The 21,194-nt window shown below is 43.8% G+C and overlaps 1 protein-coding gene and 1 long non-coding RNA gene across 4 annotated transcripts in view; both read left to right on the top strand.

The window, feature by feature from the left end:
* The window catches only part of LOC132955552 (uncharacterized), a 735,720-nt gene that overhangs the window by 83,127 nt on the left and 631,399 nt on the right, over positions 1-21,194 (top strand). The window lies entirely within an intron of this gene.
* Positions 1-21,194, top strand: part of etv4 (ETS variant transcription factor 4) — a 41,669-nt gene that overhangs the window by 7,106 nt on the left and 13,369 nt on the right. For all 3 annotated transcript variants that reach the window (XM_061028420.1, XM_061028422.1, XM_061028423.1), the window contains 2 exons: positions 3,666-3,719; positions 19,860-19,989. In XM_061028420.1, the coding sequence (XP_060884403.1) occupies positions 3,666-3,719; positions 19,860-19,989 (184 nt within the window). The remainder of the gene's footprint in view (positions 1-3,665; positions 3,720-19,859; positions 19,990-21,194) is intronic.

The raw sequence follows: 21,194 nt of genomic DNA, 5'->3' as shown, positions 1-21,194 counted from the left end.
TCACTGCAGTTGTGGAAATGATACGTTATTATAAAATTTAGAAAAGGTTGGGACGGGGTCACATTTACCACCCCGTACCATCACCTCCTCTTTGAACCACTCTAAAGCGTTTGGAAACTGAGGAGACCGGCTTCTTTTATTTTGAAAGTCGAATGTTCTTGTTGTATTTTATGTGTCATACTGCGCCAAACATTTATACCCAAGCATGTTACCAGCTTAATAAATGTACCTAAATAATTTAAGATCTTGGGTTTGCATTTTATAACTTTACCAGTTACCAGTTTTTTGCATAAAATTCTCAATGGGAATTTATTTTTCCAAAAGCAATGACATAAATCTGTTCAACATTTGATATGTTGTCTCTGTGCTATTTTTAATTTAATGCGGAGTTTCAGTAATCACATTTACAATCACATGTTTTTATTTACATGTTACACAACATCCCTACCCTTAAGGATAATAATTAATTTATATTATTTATTGGGGAAAAATTGGGAATGTTGGTCCTTTTATCCATTTTCAGTAAGTGCAAGGTGCTAAAGCCCTCACAGTATGGTACCACTTTATTTTGCAGCCCATTTGCCCCTGATTGAGTGCATGTTATTTAATGATGCCCATCAACTTTTCCCTACCAGTTGGCCCATACCATGACGTAAGTGTTAGTCCCAGGCAATGGAAACTCTTTAAAACCCAAAGAAACCTGTAGAGATGGACTTGTGCCAGATTGAAAGGTTGCTAGCTCTGGTTCTGCTTTTACTTTTAAGGGTCGTTAAATCAAAAGGTAGTGCCGACCAAATACCAATGACTGTTGGTGAATTTGACCTCCGAGCCGCTGTTGGCAGTCAAATGTTTTTGGCTTTTCCAAACTGTTTGTGTAACTCGATGTCTAAAGCTCGGAAAGCACAATTGTGAATGGGTTTGGATTCCTAAAAAAAAAGAGCTGCACAATGGTGTCTGTCTAGCTGAGCTGCACCTGGGCTTGGCAATGCTGACTCGGGTTTTTCTCTTCGATCCTAGAGGAGGTTCATTATGAGAGAGTGGCACTGAAATGGACACCAATGCCAGGCATTATGTATCAGATCAAGATATCACAAGTGTACATATCACTGACTCTTTTCTCAAGTCATTGTAGGTTGGCTGTATATCGTCTCTGTGGGACTCTGAACCCGATATATAATGTATGTTGAGCTATGAAATGTTTCTTAAAAGGAAAAGTAGTGGGATTAAATCTAGTAGAGAACACTAATTCAAAGCAGATTGTCGCCACTTGACAAGAAGATCTAAGTAAGTGTTTTAACCTTAACTTGCCCTCGTTTCACTCCCCCACATCTCCACTTCATTCATGTCTGCCTTCCTTGTTTTATTTCCGCTTGTATCTATCCATTCCTCATTTACGCAGCAGATGAAGTCCAGACTTCTTTAACAATGGAAGACAGAGTCCCTAACTCTTAAGGGCAGAGAGAAGTTCAATCTCTTCACAGCACTGACAGATTTCCACAGTTGTTTAGCCAGAATAGCCAGTTTCAGTCTGTCTTGATCCTTAAGATGGAATTAAAAGGAACTGACTAACGGCTGGTTGCACCTCTATGACTGTTGGTGTAAAGCTGTCTGAACATGAGAGGTCAAGAATAAAATCATGGGATGTATTCCATGAAGTATTATGTATTAAGTATTAAGACCAAAGATGGCAAAAATTGGCATTGTGCAAAAAAAAGGAATCAAAATGGTACTTGTTCTCAAGACCACTTTTTGAAGGTCTCAGAATCTGAAGCATTTTTACTCGGTCTTGTCTCGGTCTCAGACCGGGCGGCCTCCTGATTTTAAATCAAGACCTCCGCTGATCGGCTATTTTCCACGTTCCATTACTGTGATTAGAAGGAAAAAGTCTCTTTCTAAAAGAACAAATCACTTCAATTAATTTGTAGTTTGATTTTTTAAACCCCAGTAACGGCTACAACCTTCTCAGTGTTGTGGTCTAAGTGACACGCCCCCAAAACATAAAATGAAGACTTTTCAGTGATTTTTATGGTCTTGTCTCGGTCTCGATCCCGAAATGTTTTGGTCTTGTCTCGTGGTCTTGACTACAACACAACTGCGATAACAGGCAGATTGAAATAAAAGTAACACAACGTGATGTACAACGTGACGTACAGCGTGACGTACAGCGTGACGTACAACGTGACGTACAACGTGACGTACAGCGTGACGTACAACGTGACGTACAGCGTGACGTACAACGTGACGTACAGCGTGACGTACAACGTGACGTACAACGTGACGTACAGCGTGACGTACAACGTGACGTACAACGTGACGTACAGCGTGACGTACAACGTGACGTACGGCGTGACGTACAACGTGACGTACAACGTGACGTACGGCGTGACGTACAACGTGACGTACAGCGTGACGTACAGCGTGACGTACAACGTGACGTACGGCGTGACGTACAACGTGACGTACGACGTGACGTACGGCGTGACGTACAACGTGACGTACAACGTGACGTACAGCGTGACGTACAGCGTGACGTACAACGTGACGTACGGCGTGACGTACAACGTGACGTACAGCGTGACGTACAGCGTGACGTACAACGTGACGTACGGCGTGACGTACAGCGTGACGTACAACGTGACGTACAACGTGACGTACGGCGTGACGCACAGCGTGACTTACAGCGTGACGTACAGCGTGACTTACAACGTGACATACGGCGTGACGTACAACGTGACGTACGGCGTGACGTACAACGTGACGTACGGCGTGACATACAGCGTGACGTACAGCGTGAGGTACGGCGTGAGGTACGGCGTGAGGTACGGCGTGACGTACGGCGTGACGTACAACGTGACGTACGGCGTGACGTACAACGTGACGTACGGCGTGACATACAGCGTGACGTACAGCGTGAGGTACAGCGTGAGGTACAACGTGACGTACAGCGTGAGGTACGGCGTGACGTACAGCGTGACGTACAACGTGACGTACAACGTGACGTACGGCGTGACGTACAACGTGACGTACGGCGTGACGTACAACGTGACGTACGGCGTGACATACAGCGTGACGTACAGCGTGAGGTACAGCGTGAGGTACGGCGTGAGGTACAACGTGAGGTACAACGTGACGTACAGCGTGAGGTACGGCGTGACGCACAGCGTGACGTGACACATGGCATCGTTTTGTAATCTATGACTGTAATGTATCACAGACCGTCACGGTATAGTTCAGTGTGGTATCATCTTTTTGAGTACAGTTTCACATCGTATATTCCATGATTTCATTTTACAGTGGAGTATCATCAAAGAACATTACTGCATCCTAAAGTATTGTATCATATGAAATCTCTCAGTTTGAGTGAAAAGCTTTGGATCTAAACTCTTCAGAGATCTGTAAACTGCTACAGAAACAAGCTGGCAGCTGAACATCTTCGAAGCCTCTCAGGAGCTTTATGTTCTTGTGTATTGATCTCTGGGTGAACAAAGCACCGACATACTGCAAAGAAATCAGGAAGTGAAGGTCGCCTGAAAGAGGCCGAGCCTCGCTCTAATTTCAGAGAGAAGAAGGGAGGAAATGAAAGACAGAGAAAGGTCAGATTTAGTCTGAATAATAATAATAATAATACAATTTTAAAGCTGTTTTTTTTTCTTTTCTTATTTCAGCTCAGGTTCCGGACAGTGATGAACAATTTGTTCCCGATTTCCACTCTGAGAACTGTGAGTACCCCACTTTCAATCACTGTGTCCTCTCAATGCATGAATGTAAATGCATTGTGTGTGAATGTGTGTATGTGTGTTTGTGTGTGTGTGTGTGTTTCTTTGTGTCAACGTGGTTTCCTACCAAAGGAAATCAGATTTTCTGACGGTACATTGCACGGATTAGATCTTTTTTGTACATTCGATCAGGTATTAATCTACGCAGCATTCAGAGGTGTGCCTTATCACTGGCCCAAGCATGTTTCCTATTTGACGATTGGGCCTGTTCATGTAATTCCAGCTGAAGTCTGCACGTCATGAGAAAGCGAGGAAGAAACCAGCGGTTAGATTTTGTGCTGTGAGACCGCCAGGGGCTTATGTAGGGATACAGTAACCCGCTGATGTTACAGTAATCTCTTTGGCAGACAAAGCTGTGCAGAAACAGAAGGCCTAATGAGAGCCGGTCATCATGAGGTGAATTTGGACGCAGGCATTGTGTGCTGCCGTCATCCATTTGCATCCCTTTGAAAAGCTTGAATGGGTACGCCTCAGGAAACCAGTAAAAAAAATTATTCAGGGTGCAGGTACAAAGATTGGCCTTTGTGTACATCGGAAGGTGTAAAATGGAAAAAGCAAATTCCTGGGCTGCACAACTGAGCGGCTATTTGAATGCGTTTCCCTTTTCTTGTTGTGTGTTGTGTGTCTCAACAATGGCGATTCAGGATCTGGGTGGGGGGGGGGGACGTGTTGCTCTACAAACACTTTTTTTTTCTGCCCCATTGAACTCGCAACGGGCTCCTCCAATCTTTTAGCCATGACTCTGAAATGGTTTTTGAACCCTAAAGAGAGCTTGAAACGCCTCCAAGAATAATCTCGAGCGCAAAGTAAAAGTGACAGCTTTCAGTTGCAGTCAAAGGCGCTTCCTCTCACTGAAGCCCCCGTGTGTGTCCTTTGTGTGTAAACATCGTGCGATTCAACCAGCTCCGCGTCACAACTGCTCGGCCGCTCGGTGACACATGGCCCCTGTGCGAGATCGTCGCTGTCTTGCCGTCCCAACAATGCGGTTGGAGGAAGCGCAGATGAACCCCGGGGCACACAGAGGTCGTGTCTACTTAACCCCCCTGACCTGTCAGCCAATCAGCTGTCAGGCCTTTTGCTAACGCTTGAGCAGGGTATGATTTGCAGGGTCATGGGGGCTTCGGTTTGACGGGCAGCTCACTTATCCGCAGCAGAGACACTCCTGCTTTGACAGACAGTGTCCCCGCTGGCCTCAGTCAATAGCCGCGGAGTCCAGTAAGAGCGTCTCTATTCAGCTTTGATTTATGGGAAATTGAGGCTGACAGGCGCCTATAAATATATTCATCATTGTGTCTATCAAAGGCGTACAAAGGCGTGAGTTTTCCCATGCTGAACATGAACAGAAGGCATCTGGTGTACTTTTTTAAAAAACAAGTGACTCACCTGTTTTGAAACTTAACAGCACAAAAAAAAAAAAAAAAAAACACATAAAGCAAAGCTCTAATCCCAGGTGACCGGAATATAACTGAAGCTTTTATTGAAAACAGCACCCTGGTAAAAAATTAAACATTGTTGTTTACTGACTCAGGTTGTTACCTGCATGGGTGTGGTGTTGTCGGATAGAGAGAGAGGGGGGGGGGGGGAGAGGAAAACAGGAAAAATAAAAAGAGTGTAACAGAGAAAGACGGGAGGCTAGAAAACAAGGGGACAAGCTGGAATGTTAGATTAGAGGAAAGAAAAGGAGGGGGCACAAAAAAAAAAGGAGGGATTGTGCAATACCTGCACATCTGGTAAATCTATCTCATCTGGTCCCTCAGTTTACGGCTAACAAGCGCGCTCTGTCTGCGGGCTGCCATTGCGGGAAGGTTATGCAAACATGCAGCTTTAATGTACTCGCTGAACCTGCCCTAATAGTAATCGAGCCATTGGTGATAACATTGCACCTTTTCTTTTCTTCTTCTTCCTTTTTTTTTTTCATTGACCTTTTATGATTGGAAGAAGGATGTGATTTTTTTGATCTCGTCGAGAGAAGATGAGGATTAAAGTTCGGCGTTGACAGCACCTCAAGATTTTATCCTCGCCTGACGCTAAAGCAGTCCGACAGACTCCTTTTGTCTGTCTTTCTGCCTGAGGGGGGGAAAAAAACCACACGGGAGGTGTCACTCAAAATTTATGAAGCACATTTAATTAAAATAGTTTCAACATCTTCTTTGCCTTTTTGTTTTGTTTTGTTTTGTGAGTGTGTCAGAAAGAAGCAGAATGTCTGAGCAGTGAGAGTTTTAGCGAGGCCCCTGCCCCGCGCTTCGAGAGCTCGCTCTTCTTTGTCCAAGTATGTTGTTTACACTTGGAGCAGCTCGAGAGATGTGACCCATTCATAAATTTTCTTCCCTGTGTGCGTAAGAGGAAGTGTGCCTCCCCCTCCCTCCCCCCACCCCCCCGCTCCTTCTCTCTCTTTCAGTCCTCCGCTGCTCTCTCCTTCGCTCTTCATTCATAAAAAAGCCCTACAGTACTACAGACCCCCGCCTCTCCCTCTCTCTCTCTCTGACACCCCCTCCCCTCAGAGAGGATTCTCCAAACCCCTCCCTCCCTTCCTGTGTCTCTACAAACTAAGTCGAATTTAAAAATCTGGACTCCCCTCCCCTCCCCTTCACTCCCCTTTACCTTTTCTCTCTACCTCTCTCTTCTGCACACACACACACACACACACACACACACACACACACACACACACACACAGACACACACACACACACAAACACACACACACACACACACACACACACACACACACACACACACACACACACACACTTTGAGTGTTCCAAGATGTGGACTTATCCAGCGAGTTGTGTGGGACGATTGTTTAGTTCTGTGCCTTACAGTAATTATATAGGAAGTTGTGGCTCTATAGAACGGCGTTACAGTGCTTTCCAGAGAGCTTAGCAAAGGAGAGAAGACGAGAAAAGAGGATCAAATTAAATATAAAAGTTTACACAAATTCTCTTAATATGGCTCCTTTTTGAAAATTAAATCTTGATATTTTCTTCTAGATATTTACATGACATATAACTTTTTCTTTCTTTGTTTTATTGTCTTTATTTGCAGCAACTTTGCGGTGGTTTCCCTTCTTCAAGTCTACTTTAGCATGTAGAGGCTCTGCACATTTATCTGTCATTTTATTATCTAGAACAGGACAAAACATTGTTTAATTATCCTTTCCTATAGTTCCCAGGTGGTGTCTTTACACAGCTTGTTTTCTTGGGAAAAGAAAGTAAAAGTAAAATTGATTAAGTGAATTGTTACTCAAGGCAGAGAAAAGCTGCCAGTTTTCAAAGTTTAGAGAGTAAAGGTTCATTAAAGTTTGTGTTTTTCATGCAAAAGTTGCAGAAAAGTAGAAAAAAGTTGCAGAAAAGAACCAAAGAAAAAAGGAAACGAGGAGAGACAGGAAGTCACACAAAAAAAGCAAAGGTGCAGAAACTTTGCTCTGAGAAAGTTGTCACATGAGAGATTTGGTTATAATTTTGAAATATCAGGTCAGAAATCGAAGCATGTGAGAAGATTGAACTTGCATTTATTCAAATTTGTTTTTAAATGAATTACATTTCAGGTCAGGAGTTGTAGAAAGAAATCGACCAGGACAGAGAGAAAGTCATAAAAGAAAAAAGGAAACGAGGAGAGACAGGAAGTCACAAAAAAGCAAAGGTGCAGAAACTGTGCTCTGAGAAACTTGTCACATATGAGAGATTAGAATTTGGTAATCATTTTGAAATGTCAGGTCAAGAGTTTCACAAGAAGAAATCCAAGAAGAGGTACAAGTAACCCGGATGAACCAAATCGAAGCACGTGAGAAGATTGAACTTGCGTTTATTCAAATTTGCTTTTAAATGAATCACATTTCAGGTCAGGAGTTGTAGAGAAAGTCACAAAAGAAAAAAAAGGGAGGTTCCAGTAACCCAGTTGAACCAAATCCTCGCAGCAGTGCGCCTCTCTGGCTCTGTGTGTTCTGCTTTGTCATGAATTCACAGCCTTCCTCTTGTTTGGGTTGTTTTTCTCTGGATCAGAACTGGCCCAATCAGGCCCCCTTATCTGGCACATGGGACCATGGGGTGAACCCCGGCCCCTCCCTTCTCTTTCTCTTTCTCTTCTTCGACTCCCTCTCTCTCCCCCGACAGAGAAACATGCAGCTCTGTGTTCTCCACTTTCCAAAATACAGCTGCTATGCAACAAAGTGCGCAAGAAAACAGCCAGGTGCCTGCCAGATATGCATGGATACCGTCGCTCGCCCGCTATCTCGCTCGCTCTCAGAGGGGGGGGGCGGGGCTTCCTGAAAGACTGTTTGTTGCTCTGTTTTGTTTTGCTCATGGGTAAAATGCTTGATTTCTCTCTTTAAGTGAACACATGATTTCTTCTGACGGCCCCTTGTGCACACACATAAACACACATGGCACGGTGCACACACACATACACACACACACACACACACACTTCAGCCGTGCAGTTTTATGAATGGGCTGGTTGTGAGAGACTGGCTGAGGCAGCACATTGAGTTAAGGGGAGCGAACCCTTCATTCATGACATTGGGGGGGACATAACTCAAACATTTACAACACCTAGGAGAGGTGTGGGCTTGTTTTTCTCTCATTCTGACTACACGTCAAGTAAGGCCCGTTTCAGTCACGCAGCTGTTGTTCGGTCGTGCAAATTTGGTTGCATTTTCCTTTTTGAGGAAATTGTGGCTTTCAAATCTTTGAATTCCCCAAAGTTTTGAGACTTCTGCTCGAATTTGGTTTTAAGGTTTGGGTTCTAAAAGAAGAACCAGCCTTAAGTTAAAGTGAGTTCACCAAGTTATTCCAGTCACCTTTAGTCCATCAGATCCACTGGAAACGGTTCGTAAAGGCTAAAACATGTGGAGTAATAGGCGTTTAACTCGCTTCCAGTGGGGAAGTAAAAAGCCGTTCTCCTGCGTGTTGATTCAGAACAGCCCTGTCAAAGCCGGGGGGGGGGGGGGGGGGGGGGGGGGGGGGGGCCGCGGGGATTTGAGCCAGGCAGCACAGCCCGAGTGTCAGCAGCATAGCTTTGTGAATGGACGGCAGTGTGTGTTTTATTACAGGAGAGCGAGGGGAGGTGTGTGTGTGTGTGTGTTTAGGGAAAAGAGTGTGTGTGTGTGTGTGTGTGTGTGTGTGTGTGTGTGTGTGTGTGTGTGTGTGTGTGTGTGTGTGTGTGTGTGTGTGTGTGTGTGTGTGATGGTCACATGTCTGCCTATGCATTACTGAGTCCGTGATGGTGAGTTTACTCCCGACAGGACAGCTCGGCTCTCTGCAGCTGGAATGTTTTCTCTGTTTCAAAGCGAGTGCAGACCAGAGAGAGAGAGAGGGGGGAACAGAGGCTGTGAAAGGGACGGGGCGAGGCCGTAAAAACAACAGTAGCATGAACTTGAAGCGACCGTTTAATAAGGACGTACTGGGGGACTGGGTAACGCGACTGCGAGAAAGTCCCAGGGAAAATCCAAGTCTTAAACATCCTGAGTCTTGTTAATATTTGCACGTACTAAAGCTGTACACAAGATGTGGATTAATGGAAATGTGGTGACTTTGGTGAAACAAAGTCAGAGGGAGAAAGAAAGGTCAAAAGTGTTGTTGACAAACCCGCAGATTAGACTAACTTCTGGGAAATTGGTAAATGGTGCAAATCACCACCACATCGTCTTTTTCAATGATTCAAGTGAATTAAATTTGATCTTTTCCCTTTATATAAGTAACATTGGGTGTGTTAAATTTTTGGTTTCACTTTTACATGAGTGAGGGGGGAGTAAGAGACGGTGGCAAAAACATCTGTCTCAAGGTTTCTGACTGCTTTAAAGTCCTATGTTTACACCTTAAATCAGAACGCTTGGGAGGACTTTCCATGGAAATGAATCAGCGTTTATAAAAGCCAATAGCGCTTAGGTACATTACCCCGACCCCCCCCCACCATTTGATAATGTTTTCCAATCATTGACAAACTTGAAAGTTACCTTTAAGATAACCTTAAAACCATTAAAAAGTGAATGGCAGCATCTGCCTGTCCGCTCAACCAAAATGTTTTTGGCGCCACACTCCTCCGCTTTTTGTAACTTCATAATCGGGTATTCTCCTCCGAGACAGACTCTTGTCAGGTTCACACACAGCCACTCATTTTACTTGTTATTAGTGCAAGACCGCCAATGCATTTGAGAAAAGGCAGAACGTAAGCCTGCCCTGCTACCCCTTTTGGAAAATAGAGTATAACTGCGCTCTCTACAGAGTCTGAGTTTTCACTCCTTTCAAAACAGCTCTGAACATCCGAGCCTTCAGATGTGGTCCGGTGACACATCGTTTGAACTCGAGTGTTTCAACCCCGGCCTTGTGATCGTCTTGTGTTTCTTGCCTTCTCTGACTTTGTGGTAACAATGTCACAAATCTCCCAGATCATGTTTGGTATAGTGATTTCATAAATGTAGAAGAGGATGCGTAAAACTATGAAAATCAAACTCAAGTGGCAGCAAAGCAGATTTTTGCATCACTGATTTCTACTTTCACATCCCTTTTAATTCCAACACGCGCTCTTTATCGACCCACCAAACGCCAACACACGAGTGGAGGAGGTGTCTGCGGCGCGCGGCCCCGCAGTAACCTGCTGACACAGAGCGGTAGGTGTGCGAAAGCGAGCTGAGAGCCCGCGTATGACCGTATATTGATCCTCTCTGATCCGCAGGAGGAGATGGAGAGGGTTGATAGATGAGTTGATAGAGATAAAGCAGAGATAAATCAGCACAGGCGGGGGAGGGGGGGGGGATGAGGGGGGGTCGAGATCCTGATACTGAGAGAGGGTGAAAGAATGGGGGTTGGGAGAAGATCGAGAAGGACTGAGGAAGTGGCAGGTGTGCTGATAATTTCAAGGAAGGTGTCCCGACCCTTTCTGTTGTTTTATCTCCTCCTGATGAATCTGATGTTGCCCTCGAAACACACATTCAGGCACGCATTGCAACAACTAGGTGAACAGATATCGAAACACTGCACACATTCAACCCCCCCCCCCCCCCTCCACCCGCGACCCCCTGCTGAGCAGCGGGAGCTCATTATATCATTGCAGTAACAGTGTGGGGGAGGATCGATCGCCACATTAAACATTAAGAGGGGACAGCTATATTGGGGGGGGCTGAGAGATCGAGAGTGAGGAGTCAATATTGTGCCAGATTAATTACATCCACCCCGCGCCTGTGACGGCCCGTCCCTCTCGCTGCACATGTCCCGGGACAGGGATGTATTGTATCGGCTTCACTAAACAGCAATGGAGGGAGTGAGATTTATGGACGGTCAATGGCCATTTATATAAAAGCCGACGCGGCACAATTGAAAGTGAAGTGGACAATGGGGAAAACGGTGAGATGTCGAGGCATTTAGCGGTTAAAAAATTGTGATCCATTGAGGATACAAAAACCAAGATAATGTGACGAGCAGAGAAAACTGAGATAACCAAGTGTGCAGGTCAAACTGGCATATCGACTGGTGCAATGTTTGGACGTTAACCTGCGAGGAGGATCGGAGGCTGGGGGTACTAGCACTGCTAAAGTACGCCACACCAGGCCAAATTACATTGTTTACCTCAGATCATTTTTAATAGATTATGCTCAATTGTGACTGTTTTCTGAGTAATTTCTTACCTTAAGAGTTGATTAATCTCAAATCTGTGGAAAGTAAATAAGTCACTAGGAACATCCCTTCCAGTGACGGTCTAAAAAATTGTTTCAATTAGGGCCATTTTTTATATATCTAGAAGTTTGAATAAAAAGTGTTCCTGATGGTTAAAGATTTGATGACGATCACATGAAGGCATTTGAACTAATTACTGTATATCCTTGAGTGCCTGAAGACATCCCTCTCCTAAAGAATCCATTAGGATTCTTTCTCTCGTACCAACGTCGAGTTCATCGAGAAGATTCAAAGTCCACTCAGAGAAAAAAGCTGAATACTTGTTCAGACAAGAACGTTTCCCATCCTTTCAGACACTTTGTGCTCTATTTCCAGTCTACAGGAGGGAAGTGAAACTTTGATGTTTGCAAAAAAGCAAACCTTTCCCATGATGGGTGTCATTCACATCGACATCCTGTTGGCCAACCCAACATGATGAAGAACACTCAGCAACGGCATTTATGAGAAGGACTACAGTTCTGTTACAGCCAATCATCTCCAGCATTCTTTCCATCAATCTCGTTAGGCTTGTTTGGCAGGTATCTGACAACCATTCTTTAAATATTCAAGGAGGCTGAACCATTATCAGATGGGAGAGGACAACCTGTAAATCAGATAGAGCAGACACTAATGGACGCAACACTCCCAGCTCTCCAAGCAGACAGACGGACGGACAGATACTGAAGCTGCTCTCAGGCCAGATGAGGATGAGCCTGTCAGTTCTCTCTCTCTCTCTCTCTTTCTCTCTCTCTCTCCTCTCTCTCTCTCTCTCTCTGTGTCTTCCTGATTGTTCAGTGACCTGAGAAGCGCACACACATGTCCAGCACATGTTTCCATGCATCAGTGGAATGACTGGATACACTGTGCAGTCAAAGCCGTCTGGATCATATTGTATCGCCCTCGCTTCCCTTTCCTTCTCTCGCCCTCTATATCACATGGTTCTGAATTTTTCCACTGAACTATAACCTATACAAAGATAAAACACAGTAAATTAACCACTGAAACTTCTTACGCCATGGAGAATACAATTTAACCCTTTTTAGATCACGACCAATAGACCCTTTTTTAAACAGTTTGAAACCGAAATAACCTTCAAACTTTGAAGTTCAGCGTCATATGTAAATACTGGGAAGTGCCCCCAAAACATTAGCAATTAGCATCCTTTCAACTGCGAAACATTTTTTTATCAGGTTTGAGTTAGAGATGATTGTAAAGGATTTCTTACTATAACCACAAACAAATAATAGGAATAGCCCGACGACAGCGATTCGGCTGTTTACACGGCGCGTTAGCTTTGTTCGCAGGTTATTATTGACCGCTGCAGGTTGTTGGCTTTGACTGGTGGTTGTCTATTTTCCACTTTGGAGGTTCTTACGGGCCGTTTAAGATCCATTATTTTCCAAGAGATGTTCAGCAACACCAGAAGGAGTTTATTTCCGTAAGAAAATACAGAATTAGCTAACATAACGAAGCTATCAAAGTGCAACATTGTGAGCTCTAAGAGAGACTAACGGGGGTATCCGCTAACATTACATGTTTATGCTAACAGCTAACTATGATATGGATAGCAAAGCATTTTGTTGCTCACCATTCAGTGACAAAAGCAATAGTTTTCAAAAGGTAGGGCTTCTGTGTCCTCTGCTACACCTCAATGGTCTTGAGAAATTGTGTTAGCAGCAAAAGGACTCGATTTTCTAAAAGTTCTTAGTGACTCTCAACTCATTGAGTCTCTCAAGTTTGATAACAACATTGTGGGTTTTTTTTACTATTTAAAGCCGAGGTTTCAGAGGTTTTAGGCTTTTTATTTCTCGGTGAAATTAAAAAGTTCATGCCCTCACTTTGCGGCTCAGAAAATCGGTCACTTGTGCTGTCATCTTTTTTATTTAACCTCTAAATGGTTATTGCCAATTCAAAACCAAGGCTACAGGCTTGGAAATAGCATCCACACTTGGTCTTAGAAAGCTTGACATACCACTGGGTCTAGAACTTTAAAATAACCATTAAAGTATAGGTTCTGTCCAACTCAGTGCATGTGTTGACAGTCTGATACTTTAAAATTACACTGTTGCTGTTCCCCATTATGCCTCCCTCTTACCACAATGGCGACATGTATTCAGCTGAGGAACTAATGTCATTTGCAACCCATGTGAATCAATAGTCTCCTTTCTAACCTTTAAAACCCTTGTGGCATAATTGGCATTCTTGTTTTTCATTGATTTGCCACCAAACAAGGGTGGAGATCCAGCAGGTGTAACTTACTGTGTGGCAACTTCCTTTGAGTGCGAAACCAACCGAGGCCTCGAGACGCTAGAAGAACCACATGTAAAAAACATATCCATGTGACAAAAACCAGATCTTCAGAGAGATGTTTCTAAGAGTACGACTTGAATCCTATTTGTACGATTGGACCCATTAAGAGCGTATTTACATTACCGTGACATGTCCTAAGCTTTAGCGGGGAATCCAGTCACCTCATTTGACGCTGGGGTTGATGTCCCGTGAGTTATCGTGAGCACGTCTGTCATGTCATGTGCTGCAGACTTCCAGAGGCTTAAGACTTGGCCAAGTAACACATAAACATACAGAGTAAGACTCTCCAGATCCATGGCTGTCTCAGGGCTGGATTTCCCTACACCAGAGCCTTTAATGGTAGGAAATACTCTGTCCAAAATAAAAGAAGATTGGGGGGGGGGGGAGTTCGTGGTGAGGTCTGGCCGACTGCTTAAAACAACTCATTCAAAAGTTATAACAAAAAAATTGGATTTTATAGATATTCACTGGATATGTCTCTTTAGGAGATGATTCAAAACCGTAAAGCTCTTCCTAATAACTTTTCCAATAACGAATAAAAAGCAATAATCATCAGACAGTGGATTTATTGATGTTGAGACCATATTCTGGATGCTTTTAAAGACATTTCCAACACAGTTTCAGTACGAACACTTCTCTACTTTAATGCCAATCCAAGTTAGTAAAATGTGTCTTAACTGTGAAAATGTTCCAACAAGAACCGCAATAGTAATACAAAAAGTAAACATAAACCTTCATAACACATAACACATGCGCCCCTGAAAATGTTACTCACACATGCACCTCACAGCAGGAGTATTTCACCGTTGGACAGAAGGGGGGGGGGGGGTCTCAAGAGTCTGGACATGGCGTAAAAAGATGGCGCTAAAGTGGCAAATGAAGCAACAGAGCTGGATATTAAGACAGTTTCAGAGCTTGACTACATGCAAGATGATCCCACCGGTCACTCGCTGGTCATGTGAGTGACCTCCCTATACCCCGGGCACTCGCTGCCGAATTTTCCTGCATATTTGCTGCTGGCAGGAAAATGTCAGAGTAAAGTCGATGTGACAAAAATGACATTGCTTGTTCACACATGCAGCTTCTTTGGAAATTTTCTGATAATCCTCAGGAGTTTTGTGCATGTGTGAAAACACCTCTGTACAACAATTTTCAACACAAATCAAACAGCAGGCTATATGTTCAAAACTAAGAAGAATGAAGTTCATAATTATTCCTATGACTCGTCCACTTCTCAACAACTATAACCCAAATATCCACACAGTGAGCTAACCTATTCTAATTTACAATTTAAAAAAAGCGTAAAATTCTGAACTTTCATTAAGATAAATTTAATTTCAATACTGTATTAATGTATTACAACCATGCTTTTTAATATGCAAACCTTGTTTTCTGGCTCTATAGTATCAGGGCTGGTTGTGTTTTTTTAGGAATCCCAGGGGAATCCAATAATGTTTCCTGACGTGTTCACACTACCTCCTCCGTATGGCTCAGCTGAGGGGCCCATTGTGTAAAGCAGTGTGCGTGTGTGCTGGGGGTTGCCATCCCCTTCTCTTACGATTTGTTTGTGGTGGGTGTCTGTTGAATAGGACCCCTCCACCCCCCCACCCCCCCATGTAATGATCCCTCTACTTCCTAAAGCACTCAACCATGACCATCACCTTTCACCCCGCGCCCTCCCCCCTCTAAGAGCCAACATTTACATATGTAAAAGTCCATCTCCACCCTGTCTTCAGCTGAGGGTCATCTCTATACGCAGGGCTCAGAATAGGGTGTGAAAGGGCGGCGGTGAAGAATACAACAAAATAAGGAAGGAGGAGATACGACAAGTTTGGAGTGAGGAGAAACCCTTTGACCTTATCAGTGTAGGGGGTGCTGGGAATCTGCCACGGATCACCCAACGCTGAAGGAGAAAGTGCACACATTCAACACTCACAGGCATACACATGCTTTCCTGTGCAGGCTTCTGCTCTACCTCAAAAAACGGTCTGCTTTTCCAATCCAGCATCGACTGTGTACTGTATATGTCTTTTCACTTCTAAACACCTTTCAGGTCCTTCACGCTCTGCGCTGAAGTTCACGAACCGATCACCCCCCCCCCCCCCCCCCCCCCCAACTCGCCGTAGAGAAGACGCTCTTGAAAGGGTGATGTAACATTCAACAAAGCAGTTAACAGGAGGGCCGTGTTGCCCTGAACAAAAGCAGGAAGAGAAGGGAACCTGTAGATCGTAACTCTCACTGGATCCGTTTACAAGACTGCCACCTCCGTGTAAACCGAAGCAGCAGATTTGACATCATTCAGACGGGAGGATTTACTGTAATATACCGGAGAGTTTGGAATACTTGGTGTAGAGCAGAGTTTGTTTTAGGGATCACTCTTGGAACTTGGAAATTTGTGTTGTTCCCCACTCTGGCAGTCTTGCTTTTCTCCAGACTGAACGTCGTAAAATCCTTAGTATCGATTGGGGTGAAATTTGGTACAAATATTGGTGGTCCACAGGGGATGTATTCTTATTTAATAATTAATTTAATTTAATTAATTTTAATTTTAAAATCGTGCGCCTTTATCACTTAAAGATATGCAGGGAAGTAGCTCAACATTCACCTGACAAATTACCTTATTTGAACTGACATACATGGTCACTAGATGATGTGTCTTAATGAAATTGGTGACCAGTTCACTTTAAGGGTTGACGTTTGATTCTTTTAGCAAATTACAATTTAACTTGGTTTAGTTTTTCATGTCCCTCTTAGGATAGTAACTTTGGCTATCATCTGATCTTTCCCTAGAAATCCCTTTTTGCAGACTCTACTGTACTTTATGCTCGGTGATAATTGGGGAAAACCAAGCCAATGAGCACGGTTAATGTTAGATCATATCTGCCTGTTCTTTACGACATTGCAAATGTAGAAGCCTACTGACATTAGCGCTTAGCTCAAAACGCTACGTCACCTTAGGCGTAAACACCTTACTTTTTCTACAGTTTATCCTAACACACAAAGCATGCTTTTTTTCCCTACCAAACCCCCATAAAGCAGTGACTTTGTCTAAAGCACCACTGGGCCAATTTGAATCTAAACTCTCAGGGATTGCATGTAGCTTACAGTTAAAGTTCGACCTTGGCCCAAACAGTCTCAAACACTCTGTGGTTCAAACAGAGAAATCTCCTTATTGCTGTCACTGTTCCTGCGTTTGTAGTATTTTGTGCAGCCTAGCAACCGACTGCTTCCTGTTAACGGTGGTACAGTGGAGTGTTTCTGAAATGCTTGTTTGGAAAGGGATTACTTCATTTTAAATTGTTTAAACGTTTTTTTTAAAAACAGCCTCTGCTAGCACGACTGTAGCCTCTAAGTCTTGCCCAAATGTATTTATTCATGACAATCGAATTCAGATTTTCAAGATCAAAGTCTGTGGAGTTTTGTGATTTTCTCCTTGGCTCAGTGATCAATAGCTTTTTAGATTGGCGTAGCCTTGTTTGACAAATTGTTTATCAGAGCAGCAACCATCGACTCCTAATCGGAAACGGATGCAACATATCAGATTTACAATCGCAGGCAAATACACAAACACAAAACACTGCCTGATGTTCATTTACCAAATTAATCTAAATTCTAAAAGGTCATGCGTAAACGACTGCGGCAACGACACACACACATGCAAACCCCTCCATATGCCGTCTGACGCCGATCCCAGGCCGGACTTTTTTGAAACAGAACATCCTCGTAAACCGGGAGCCACATCAAGGGCAAAATTGCTGCCAATCACATTAGTGTCTCCACTTGGCTGCACTCTGAGTGTATGCTCTCTGAGGATTGTTTGCAGTTCATGACCATGGCAGAGAAAGGGGGGAAAAGACAAACACAGTAGTATTATTGGAGCGGCGGTCATGTGCCACCCCTCTGTGTACTCGCTCGCAGACGAGCTGTCGGGAGACTCAGAGGAGGCTGGAATCCCATCGTGTCTGTCTGGGAAATCTGGGTAAATGCTCTCTAATCCTGTTTGATCTCCTCTAAAGCCAACGCTTCCTCACCTGCCTGCCTGCCATGGGAGAGTGAGCTCCGGGCCAAAAATAGGAAGGTTATGACGATGAGCTCAGTTTTTAAATTTTTTTTTATATAATCGCAATCTCAGAAAAATGCAGGCGGATCCAAGAAAAGCTACTTTTTACGGCACAAATACCAGAAAAATAAACAAATTTCACAACAAAGGATTCAATGGGTGTTCATGAATGACAACCCAGTAAAGCTGTGTGAACATAGAGACTTGCTCAATCCCATTTTGAATACCTATTGAAGAGAATATGTGTATAGCTTTGAAGATCCAAAAAGAGGAAGGCTTAAGAAAGAAGAAGAATTTTGTTAATGCTAAAAATAGCTGAAAATGAAACCAAGAGATTCATCTTAAATGGGTTCATTTTTTTGCTTTCTTTTACACAAGCAAATTTCCTGGAAATTTGAAGAAAAATAGCTGCACTGTGAAATCTTCCTGTGTTGCACAGTGCACGGAGATCTCACTGGTCGCACTCTATGGTCATGCGCTGGTCACACTAAATAATCTTCATCAACACCCCCCGGCTTCTCGTAGTGAATTTTACCTGAGTATTTCCTGCTGTGTTCTCCCGTCAGCTCACCCTGACTTCATGCGGAAAATGTAGAAGATGGCTGGCAGGAAAAATTCTGGATAAAGTCAGGGTGAAAAATTCTGCTGCTGCGCCCACGTGCAGCCAACCCTAAACATGTCAAGAAGTTTTCAGGAAAGATGCAGTATCCTGACATTTTAAGAAATTCTAAGAAATGTTTTAAAGGTTTATGACTTATGTCGATCATTATCTTTTTGGGAATGCACCCGAACAATTCAGCATGAATAGAAACAGTTTTAAATCTGTGCTTTTTATTCAAAGACTTTTTTGTACTTGGAGCTGAGTTTTAGTTTTTATGATCCTGACTGTCACAGCAGATCCTCAAGGTCCTTTGCGGTTTGGTCCGCATTATTCTTCTTCCTTCATTTTTTTTATTCACTTTCATTCTCTCGCCTCAGTAGAACAGAAGATTCCAGCTTCATTCAGTCAGACAGACATTTTTTTTCTCCTCCTTTTTTTGTGAATGGACGGCGGTATGTAATTACCTGGGCTGAGCTTTCAGTGTGGCCCGCTCCGTCAGCTCCACACCCACTGCACACACAGACACACACACACGTATGCACTTTTCAGCATATGCGCACACAGATTGCCAAGATTTCTAATACGCACACACACACACATGCAATCTCACACTTGCGCACACACACATAAATACAGGCCTCCCCAGCTGGAAGTGCACAGCTGCTGCTGTTTACCCTGTCGGGACCAGAAAAACATCCTGTACAGTTCTCCGGGTGAAAACCTCCCCTCACATAATAAACACAAGCCCTCGGCACAGTTTGAAGCTCCACTTTGGGTGGTTTCTGTGGCCGTCGAGGCAAAGGTCCCCTCCAGCAGTGCGACTTGATGGACAGTTTGGCGAGCTGGAGATTAAGCGATGCCTCTGAGGGGTAAAATCAAACTGGAACACGTTGCTTAAAAAATATGAACATAGAAAATCGAAAATGACTCTTTTCTTCTTCCTAACTGAAAAAGCCAAAAGCAAAACTTGTGGCCAACATCTGGATACCAATAGGAAAGAATGCCAAACACAGAACTGGGGGTGTATATGCTGTTCCAACAGAGGTGTGACACTCGCTTTCATCAGCGTGCAGACATCTCTCTGGCCCGTAGACTTGTTTACCTTCAGAGCTCGACTTTGACAGAGGAAGTTTTGGCTGCTGTTGTGTCTGGAGGAGTGAAGAAAAGTGGGCGAGGACGCTTTGGGCTGCTGGAATGCAGTCGTGTGTGAGCGTGTGTGTTTCTTTTGCTGTTCTTGTTCTCGTCTAGTGGGTGTTTATACGCGTCTGTCCGCTGCCCTGTGTTTTGTATAGATGACAGTCACTTAAGCATTTTGGCTGGCACATAAAAGAGATTCCTGTGCATACAGAAGTATTTGCGTTTGGCCTCTTTCAGCCTAATGACGGTAGTATCGGGGAAGGGCTGAATGAGAAGAAGAATACACAAAAAGCTGATCTCTCTGTGTGTCCTGTGTGTCTTTACAGCGGTGGCATTTCACAGCCCGCCAGTCACCATCAAGAAGGAGCCGCAGAGCCCGGGATCCGACCCCAGCCAGTCCTGTAGCCACAAGCAGAGCTTCAGCTACCCCAGCGGAGAGCAGTGCCTTTATGCCAGGTACACCAGGATCTCCTCAGACCCCAAGCCCCTTTGAGATGTTTCACTGAACCAGAGCACCCACATTACTAATCCAAAAGAACAACATGTCTGACTTGTCTTCAGTGTTTTATAGTCTTCAATATGTTTTCTGAGATATCCATCCCTGAGATTTTGCCTCAATCCCAATATGTGAAGGTGAATGGAATATTGGTTTTGCTGCTTTAACTAAAAAAAATTACAACTAAAAACCAAAACAAACAAACATGTAGTCCTCAAGGTTCACCCTTAACCTTACAAAACAGATTGTTTCCTCAGAAATGAAGGCAGAGGGGCGACGGTAGCCTAGTGGTTATCGCAAGCACCCCGATGTGCAGAGGCTATAGTGCTCCAAGCGGGCGGCCCGGGTCCAAAACCGACCTGTGGCACCTTCTCAATCCGCCCGGATTTCTGACTCTTTCCACTCTCCTATCTAAAATAAAAACGTTAAAACAGCAAGAAGTAAAGACAGAGTATATAAGAAATGGACGTTGCCACTTTTTGAGAAAAGTGAAGAAAATGTGGAGACGCCTGAGCTCACGTCTCGTCAAAGTACCTGCAGGATGTGATTCCTCTGGTTACAGAAAAAAAAAAAGATAGAAGTCAGTGAGAAAGTGAGCCTATTTATCGCTTGATTTAAAGTACATTTTTTCCAAATGAGTTTCATGGTCAAGTTTCAAGTAAATTTTAAGTTTCTACGGTACATCATGACGGTCACTTTCTCAATAATGATCCCGTTTAGAGTCAAACATGTGACTCAGCAGAGTGTGATGTGATTGACAGCTTTTTGTCACAGTGCCCTCTAAACTCGGAGGGAGGCGTAGCGACTTGTATCCACCGTTTTGTCCAAATATGGTCACCCCTAGCTCCCCCCAAAAAATAAAGATGGCGACCTCAAAAACAGCCAAATTCCAGGATTCAAAGTGGTAGAGTCATGACGTCTCGATGGCTATGTCCACTATGGTATCAAATCACCAAAAATAAGGTTGTTTTACAACGCTTTAAACAAATCACTGCTCATCCTCTCTATGAGGAGGCAGTGACAGATCACTCACAACAAATACAGTCAAAGCTATCTGCACACCTGGATATATGATCAATGTATTATTGGTATTGCATAGTGACATGGTTTTACTTATAAAGGGGTTCATGTCACTATTTTCTTCTCAGACCCGGGTTAGGTTCTG

Source organism: Labrus mixtus, chromosome 21, assembly GCF_963584025.1.
Source record: "Labrus mixtus chromosome 21, fLabMix1.1, whole genome shotgun sequence".
In the NCBI taxonomy this organism is placed as follows: Eukaryota; Metazoa; Chordata; class Actinopteri; order Labriformes; family Labridae; genus Labrus; species Labrus mixtus.
The sequence above is the reverse complement of the archived record's forward strand: the minus strand, read 5'-3'. Positions and strand labels throughout refer to the sequence as shown.